Genomic DNA, 8,897 nt, shown 5'->3' with positions numbered 1-8,897 from the left:
CAGAATCGACTCAGAATAGGAAAAGGAGACGTTTAGGTCAATTTTATGCATTCTGGCGTTCGTAGATACAAGAAAACTGTTAAAATTCTTCAGAAACGTCACTTTTGAAGTGTTTTCTTGTACTTTTAAGCCACTCAGATACCCTACGGGCTCGGAAAGTGCAACGAAACCATCAAATTTTAGCTAGAAACTGTATTTTTGTCGATTTTTATTGAATTTGAACTATATTTCAACGTTTTTTGATGGTTCTGAGCCACCAAACACACTTAAAGCATGCAGAATCGACTCAGAATAGGAAAAGGAGACGTTTAGGTCAATTTTATGCATTCTGGCGTTCGTAGATACAAGAAAACTGTTAAAATTCTTCAGAAACGTCACTTTTGAAGTGTTTTCTTGTACTTTTAAGCCACTCAGATACCCTACGGGCTCGGAAAGTGCAACGAAACCATCAAATTTTAGCTAGAAACTGTATTTTTGTCGATTTTTATTGAATTTGAACTATATTTCAATGTTTTTTGATGGTTCTGAGCCACCAAACACACTTAAAGCATGCAGAATCGACTCAGAATAGGAAAAGGAGACGTTTAGGTCAATTTTATGCATTCTGGCGTTCGTAGATACAAGAAAACTGTTAAAATTCTTCAGAAACGTCACTTTTGAAGTGTTTTCTTGTACTTTTAAGCCACTCAGATACCCTACGGGCTCGGAAAGTGCAACGAAACCATCAAATTTTAGCTAGAAACTGTATTTTTGTCGATTTTTATTGAATTTGAACTATATTTCAACGTTTTTTGATGGTTCTGAGCCACCAAACACACTTAAAGCATGCAGAATCGACTCAGAATAGGAAAAGGAGACGTTTAGGTCAAATTTATGCATTCTGGCGTTCGTAGATACAAGAAAACTGTTACAATTCTTCAGAAACGTCACTTTTGAAGTGTTTTCTTGTAATTTTAAGCCACTCAGATACCCTACGGGCTCGGAAAGTGCAACGAAACCATCAAATTTTAGCTAGAAACTGTATTTTTGTCGATTTTTATTGAATTTGAACTATATTTCAACGTTTTTTGATGGTTCTGAGCCACCAAACACACTTAAAGCATGCAGAATCGACTCAGAATAGGAAAAGGAGACGTTTAGGTCAATTTTATGCATTCTGGCGTTCGTAGATACAAGAAAACTGTTAAAATTCTTCAGAAACGTCACTTTTGAAGTGTTTTCTTGTACTTTTAAGCCACTCAGATACCCTACGGGCTCGGAAAGTGCAACGAAACCATCAAATTTTAGCTAGAAACTGTATTTTTGTCGATTTTTATTGAATTTGAACTATATTTCAATGTTTTTTGATGGTTCTGAGCCACCAAACACACTTAAAGCATGCAGAATCGACTCAGAATAGGAAAAGGAGACGTTTAGGTCAATTTTATGCATTCTGGCGTTCGTAGATACAAGAAAACTGTTAAAATTCTTCAGAAACGTCACTTTTGAAGTGTTTTCTTGTACTTTTAAGCCACTCAGATACCCTACGGGCTCGGAAAGTGCAACGAAACCATCAAATTTTAGCTAGAAACTGTATTTTTGTCGATTTTTATTGAATTTGAACTATATTTCAACGTTTTTTGATGGTTCTGAGCCACCAAACACACTTAAAGCATGCAGAATCGACTCAGAATAGGAAAAGGAGACGTTTAGGTCAAATTTATGCATCTGGCGTTCGTAGATACAAGAAAACTGTTAAAATTCTTCAGAAACGTCACTTTTGAAGTGTTTTCTCGTACTTTTAAGCCACTCAGATACCCTACGGGCTCGGAAAGTGCAACGAAACCATCAAATTTTAGCTAGAAACTGTATTTTTGTCGATTTTTATTGAATTTGAACTATATTTCAACGTTTTTTGATGGTTCTGAGCCACCAAACACACTTAAAGCATGCAGAATCGACTCAGAATAGGAAAAGGAGACGTTTAGGTCAATTTTATGCATTCTGGCTATCGTAGATACAAGAAAACTGTTAAAATTCTTCAGTAACGTCACTTTTGAAGTGTTTTCTTGTACTTTTAAGCCACTCAGATACCCCACGGGCTCGGAAAGTGCAACGAAACCATCAAATTTTAGCTAGTGTAGCTTACCAGAGTGAGATGAGTTGGACTTTCCGAGCTGTGCGTTCGAAGTGAGATTGGCCTGGAGGTGATGGCTGGGGTGCTTCTGGAGGAAGCACTCGGCATGGGGGTGCGCGGAATAGGGTTCTGCCCTGACGCGGGTTATAGCGGTAGCGGGTAAAATAGCGGGTACAATAGCGGGTACAATAGCGGGTACAACAATGGCGGGTTAGAACAATAGCGGGTACAACAATAGCGGGGTTATAATAAGAGCGGGTACTACAATAGCGGGGTGATAACAATAGCGGGAATCATAAAGCGGGATCAACTACAAGATGGCGGGTTATGTCGCTGCCGGTACGACTACGACTTCACAATGCGCGTTCAGTCCACTCGACTCGTTGCTACTCAAGCGGACACCAAAAGGAAAAAAGGGCCGCAATAGATCGGCCACCAGTGTAGCGAGGGTTGCGGGCGCAGTACTGCACCAAGCGATACAAATTAAACTAAAACTAAATAAAGATTGTGTTGGGGACGAGACATTCCGCCCACCAAAAAAAAACAAAAAGGGTTTTTTTTTACTGTAAAGTTGCAGGGAGTGGACAAAGTTTGGCCACTGGGCGCTTTAGGACTCCACCGGCGGTTTTCAAGGTGACAACCCGAACTATGCCATCTTGTCCCGGATGGAGAAGTAGGACTCGGGCGAGACGCCACTGCAGAGGGGGTATCACCTCGTTTTTGATAAGGACGAGGGATCCGACCTCGATAGAATTAGGTTTCTCGGAAGACCATTTCGACCGCTGATGCAATGTATATTCGGGACTCCATCGCGACCAAATACATTTGACAAAGCTTTGAACTAGCTGCCAGCGAGTTAGGCGGTTCACCGGCACGTCTTCAAGGTCCGGTTCTGGGAGTGCAATTAAAGGGGCAAACGGAAGAAAATGGCCGGGAGTCAGTGCGGTCAAGTCGTTTGGGTCGCTGCTTACAGGATGAAGCGGACGGGAATTCAGCATTGCTTCGACTTGAGAGACTAAAGTTAAGAGCTCTTCGTAGGTTAAGATTTGGTGGCCTATGACACGGACTAGGTGGGTCTTTACCGATTTGACGCCGGCCTCCCACAAACCACCAAAGTGTGGAGCTGATGGCGGATTGAAATGCCAATGAATCTGTTCCGATTGTACAGCTTCGCGCATATATTGATCTAATTGTTTGTGGGCACTAACAAAATTAGTACCACAATCGGAATAGACATGCTGGCATCTCCCTCGCCGCGCAAGAAAGCGTCGTAACGCCGCTAGGAAGGCGTCGGCGGTTAAATCTGAGGCGAGCTCTAAGTGTAGAGCTTTCGTCGCAAAGCATATGAATAGACATAAATACGCTTTCAGCGTTTTAGCACCGCGCGTTTTGGCCATGGTAATAGAAAAGGGGCCGGCGTAGTCCACCCCAACTCGTAAAAATGGTTTAATTTTAGAAAACCGAGAAGGAGGCAAATCCCCCATGCGTGGTTGAGTGGATACCGGTTGGGTACGGAAACATCTTAGACACTTAGACAGCACCCGTCTTATCGCGCGTTTGGCGGACATAATCCAAAATTGGTTACCGATAAGGTAATGAACCGTCTGATGTCCAGCGTGAAAATATTTGCGATGGGTGTATTCTATGAGCATAGAGGTGAAACGATGCCCAGACGGTAACAAAGCGGGAAAGCGTTTCGAGTAGGGTAACGGAGCCTGTCGTAATCTACCGCCGACTCGAAGAATCTTTTGATCGTCTAAGAAAGGGGAGAGATTTTGAAAACCCTTCGGTAGCGGTTTTCCACGATTAAGGAAGTCAATTTCCCTAGAGAAATGGAAAGCTTGTATGTGTCGGACCACCGTCATCAAGGCTTCGGACCATTCCGAATATACGGGGGGGCGCTTTTTGTAGGTCTAGTCATTCCACGAATAAATCGGCGTACATAACAAAGAATGCGAATAATCTTCGGCAGAGATGAGTGCGTATTGACTAAGTCGTCCAATAAAGAGGTGGTCACTATCGCATTACACGATTGCGTGCGTTCTTCGTCCTGAATGGAGACAGGGACAGAAGGCGTCAGATTATTATTGAGAGGCGTGCCGGACTTCAAAAAAGGGGGTCCCGCCCACCATAGGGAACTAACCAGTAACTCCTGAGGGTATGCCCCTCTAGACCCAAGATCAGCTGGATTCTGACCGGAAGGAACATAGTACCACGACGAGGAGGGCAGATGCTCTTGAATAAATGATACGCGATTGGAGACAAATGTCTTCCAACGATGCGGCGAAGATTTGATCCAAGCTAGAACTATCTGGGAGTCTGTCCAAGCACATAGGCGATTAAAAGGAATTTTGTCTTTGTAAACTCGGCAAACCAGATTGAGGAGCCGTGTTAGCAATACTGCGGCAGAAAGTTCCAGCCTTGGAATCGTAATCTTCTTGAGCGGTGCTACTTTAGATTTAGCACAAACAAACTGCGTGCGTGGTTCAAGCGAGGCGAACCTAAAAACCAAATAAACTACGGCGGCATAGCCCTTCTCGGAGCTGTCAGCGAAACCATGAATTTCACACGAGAGGAAATTATCGCAAAGGAGGCGGCGCGGTAACGAAAAATCGTTTAGAACGGAAAGATCCCTAGCGAAGATATTCCAAGCGCGCAAAATATCATTCGGCGGTGCGTCGTCCCAAGCTAACTTGAGAGTCCAGATGCGTTGAATTAAATGTTTTATGAAAAAAGTAAGCGGAGTCAATATGCCAAGAGGATCAAAAATGCGTGCGAGACTGGATAAAAGATGGCGTTTAGTGCAGTTGCCGGGAAGAATATGAACTGTAAATTTGAAAGCGTCGGATACGGGATTCCACTGCAATCCCAAGATTCTAAGAGTGTCATTACGATCTTCCTCCCGTATATTAATGGCATCAAGACAAACATGAGACGGAGGTAGGTCAGAGACAAGCGAACTATCATTGGTAGCCCATTTGCGAAGTTCAAATCCTCCACCCTTAAGGAGTGCAATAAGTTCATCTTTCAACTTTAAAGTCTGTTGATAAGAATTGTTACCAGTAACAATATCGTCCATGTAGGTGTCCGTCTGGAGGGCGGCAGCGGCTAATGGAAACGACGAACCATCCTGCTCGCTCAATTTTAACAGAGTACGAATGGCCAGATAGGGAGCGGGCGAGGTTCCATACGTTAGAGTTTTTAAACGATAATCCTGAATGGGTTGTTCAGGAGTAAAACGCCAGATAATCCTCTGAAAATTGCACTGAACCGGATTGATTAAGATTTGGCGATACATCATTTTGATGTCGGCAGTCAAGACGTACGTATGGAGGCGAAAATTCAATAAGATAGTGCAAATATCCCTTTGAAGTTTGGGACCGATAAGAAGATGCTCATTTAAGGAGGTTTGATTAGAGGATCGTGCGGACGCGTTGAACACAACGCGCAGCTTTGTGCTTAAACTGGCTGGCTTAAGTACACAATGGTGTGGGATATAATAAGTGGCAATGGTGTCATCCGGAGGAAGAACAGGTTCCATATGATTAAACTCTAAATATTCTTGCATGAACTTAGAATACTGCGCATACAACTGCGGTTGCTTTAACAGTTTGGCCTCCAGATGAAGGAACCGATTGATTGCGATTGACCGGCTGTCTTCGAAAGTGGGCGGGGTATCGCGAAACGGTAGAGATACGACGAACCGACCTTTGTCGGTGCGAGTGTAAGTTTTATTGTAAATGTCCTCGCAGAGTTCCTCATCTGGAGACAAAGTCTGTAAGCGAGGAACTGCTTCCACTTCCCACAATTTCTGAATAGATCTTTCTAAATCGCAACATGTGTTAACCGTGGTAATAAAGGAATGAAGATTCGTATTAGCAGTACTAGCGGTATGTTGCCCTACTAATACATAGCCCAAGGCTGTCCCTAGCGCATCTGGTTCTCCCTTCTGACCCTTAACCACCTCTCCACTAAGCAATTGTGAATAGACATCCGCTCCTAGAAGCATATCGATACCTGCACGAGAGACACAGGAAGGATCTGCGAGCGGTAGCTTGGCACGAAAATGAGACCAATGTTCGGCCGAAAGAGACACACAGGGCAAGTCATCACAGATCTTGGGTAAAATTAGCGCATTTACCTTGAAAGTGGGCCTTAACTGGCCTACCGGTCGAAACGTTATTATCACTGAACCTAAATTGGCTGCCGTAACTACTTGACCCAAACCTTGCACCAGACCTGAAGTATGTCGTCTAGACAGACCTAGCAAATGAAAGGCTTGTTGCGAAATGAAGGAACTTTGTGAGCCACAGTCCAGCAGCGCTCTAAGAACCTTAGAATTTCCGCCGTTATCGCGAACTTCTATTAAAGCGGTAGCCAATAAAACTCCCATTGCTGGCGATGCAAATCCAACTCCACTCATTGGTTTGATGGAGGTAGCTTCCGCAGAATTCGGCACCTGACCATCGCCGCTCGGAAACGCTTCGAAATGTAATAGACTATGATGCCTCTTACCGCAGTGACGACAACTGTGAGTAGACTGACACGCCTTACTCACATGACAATTACTAAGACAATTGAGGCACAAGTGTTTCGACTTAGAAATGGCGTAGCGTTCACGGGGAGATTTCCCGAGAAACTCCAGACATTTGTAGATTAAATGAGGCGAGGTACAAACAGGACACTTTACAGACTCTGACTTCGCCACTAAAGACGTGGTAAATCGCGGTTGTGGCGTAAAAGGCTTATGTGGACCGAACTTTTTCTGTTGAGGTTTAACTGGGATGGAATTGCCTAACGCGCTCCATTGGTGTTCTAAAAACTGATACAGTTTATGATAAGTGGGAATTTCTTTCGAATTGTGGTGAAGTTCGAATCGCGTTATCAATGACGAGTCTAGCTTTTGATGCATTACATTGAATAATAAAAAATCCGCTAGATCTATAGGAAGGGTAAAATTACGAATAGCTTTCAAATGAGTTGAGAACGTGTCTATAAGTGTTCGCAACTCCTGCGGATGCTCCGAATGAATCTTGGGTGCGTTAACAATCGCAATCCAATGGGCTTGCAATATTTGTCTATCATTTTTGTAACGATTATGGAGTTCGGAGTATGCTGTTAAATAATTATTATCCGTGACTGGTAGATTTTCTATTAGCGCTCTAGCTTCTCCTTTCAACGCGGAAAGCAAATAATTAAATTTTTCTACGGCGGTTAAATCGCTCGATTTATGAATGAGATTATTAAACATGTCCATGAACGGCACAAATGTCGTAATATCCCCAGAAAAGCTAGGTAATTCCACTTTGGGTAACTTGATATTAGATTTAAGGGGGGAAGCAACCGAAGGGGGCTCACTGGTCTCGGCTGCCTTTTGAACTTTAAAATGAATGGTCTTAATCGCTAGAACCATGGAGTCGAAGACTTTTCGAATATCATCTTCCCCATTAAATTCCTCTGCGTTAATCAAGCCGATGATAGCGTTGTGATAACGATAAAAATCCGCGCACAGTTTTTCAAGATCACCGATTGCTACTGCGAAGCTATCACGGTCATCTAGGTTATGTTCGGCCTGTTTTGCTAAGGTATTCATTTCGACTACCCTATTGTAAGGGGTTTGTCTGAGCAATTGCTGCTTTTTAATTTTTTCCGAATTGGCCATGATTCAAATACAAACCCGACAATGTCAGATTAGCAGAAAAACCAACGCGCAAAAACCTAATCACTTCTAACACAACCCTCGCTAATCCGGCTAACTCGAAGGACCATAAAATGTATATGTAGCTTACCAGAGTGAGATGAGTTGGACTTTCCGAGCTGTGCGTTCGAAGTGAGATTGGCCTGGAGGTGATGGCTGGGGTGCTTCTGGAGGAAGCACTCGGCATGGGGGTGCGCGGAATAGGGTTCTGCCCTGACGCGGGTTATAGCGGTAGCGGGTAAAATAGCGGGTACAATAGCGGGTACAATAGCGGGTACAACAATGGCGGGTTAGAACAATAGCGGGTACAACAATAGCGGGGTTATAATAAGAGCGGGTACTACAATAGCGGGGTTATAATAAGAGCGGGTACTACAATAGCGGGGTGATAACAATAGCGGGAATCATAAAGCGGGATCAACTACAAGATGGCGGGTTATGTCGCTGCCGGTACGACTACGACTTCACAATGCGCGTTCAGTCCACTCGACTCGTTGCTACTCAAGCGGACACCAAAAGGAAAAAAGGGCCGCAATAGATCGGCCACCAGTGTAGCGAGGGTTGCGGGCGCAGTACTGCACCAAGCGATACAAATTAAACTAAAACTAAATAAAGATTGTGTTGGGGACGAGACAGCTAGAAACTGTATTTTTGTCGATTTTTATTGAATTTGAACTATATTTCAACGTTTTTTGATGGTTCTGAGCCACCAAACACACTTAAAGCATACAGAATCGACTCAGAATAGGAAAAGGAGACGTTTAGGTCAATTTTATGCATTCTGGCGTTCGTAGATACAAGAAAACTGTTAAAATTCTTCAGAAACGGCACTTTTGAAGTGTTTTCTTGTACTTTTATGCCACTCAGATACCCTACGGGCTCGGAAAGTGCAACGAAAACACCAAATTTTAGCTAGAAACTGTATTTTTGTCATTTTTATTGAATTTGAACTATATTTCAACGTTTTTTGATGGTTCTGAGCCACCAAACACACTTAAAGCATGCAGAATCGACTCAGAATAGGAAAAGGAGACGTTTAGGTAAATTTTATGCATTCTGGCGTTCGTAGATACAAGAAAACTG

The 8,897-nt window shown here is 43.4% G+C and overlaps 1 protein-coding gene across 1 annotated transcript; it reads right to left on the bottom strand.

Annotated features, from left to right (window-relative positions):
* Positions 1-2,441: 2,441 nt before the first annotated feature.
* On the bottom strand, positions 2,442-7,778 carry LOC135122314 (uncharacterized). Its single transcript, XM_064046512.1, has 3 exons — positions 4,059-7,778; positions 2,681-4,017; positions 2,442-2,580 (listed from the first exon to the last, which is right to left on the bottom strand). The coding sequence occupies exons 1-3, from the start codon at positions 7,776-7,778 to the stop codon at positions 2,442-2,444; spliced, it is 5,196 nt and encodes a 1,731-aa protein (XP_063902582.1).
* Between the last annotated feature and the right edge of the window lie 1,119 nt (positions 7,779-8,897).

Source organism: Zophobas morio, unplaced genomic scaffold (assembly GCF_036711695.1).
Source record: "Zophobas morio isolate AGI-343-1 ecotype UQ-CSIRO unplaced genomic scaffold, CSIRO_AGI_Zmor_V1 ptg001079l, whole genome shotgun sequence".
NCBI lineage: Eukaryota > Metazoa > Arthropoda > Insecta > Coleoptera > Tenebrionidae > Zophobas > Zophobas morio.
Note: the sequence above shows the minus strand (reverse complement) of the source record. Positions and strands in the feature narration are given on the sequence as shown.

Excerpts from the sequence above, each read along its gene's own strand:
- LOC135122314 (XM_064046512.1), bottom strand. The coding sequence starts at position 7,778 with ATGGCCAATTCGGAAAAAATTAAAAAGCAGCAATTGCTCAGACAAACC. Across the intron at positions 4,018-4,058 it reads TTATTCGCATTCTTTGTTAT|CGCCCCCCCGTATATTCGGA; the intron begins GTACGCCGATTT and ends ACCTACAAAAAG. Across the intron at positions 2,581-2,680 it reads CCACTCCCTGCAACTTTACA|TACTGCGCCCGCAACCCTCG; the intron begins GTAAAAAAAAAC and ends CGCTTGGTGCAG.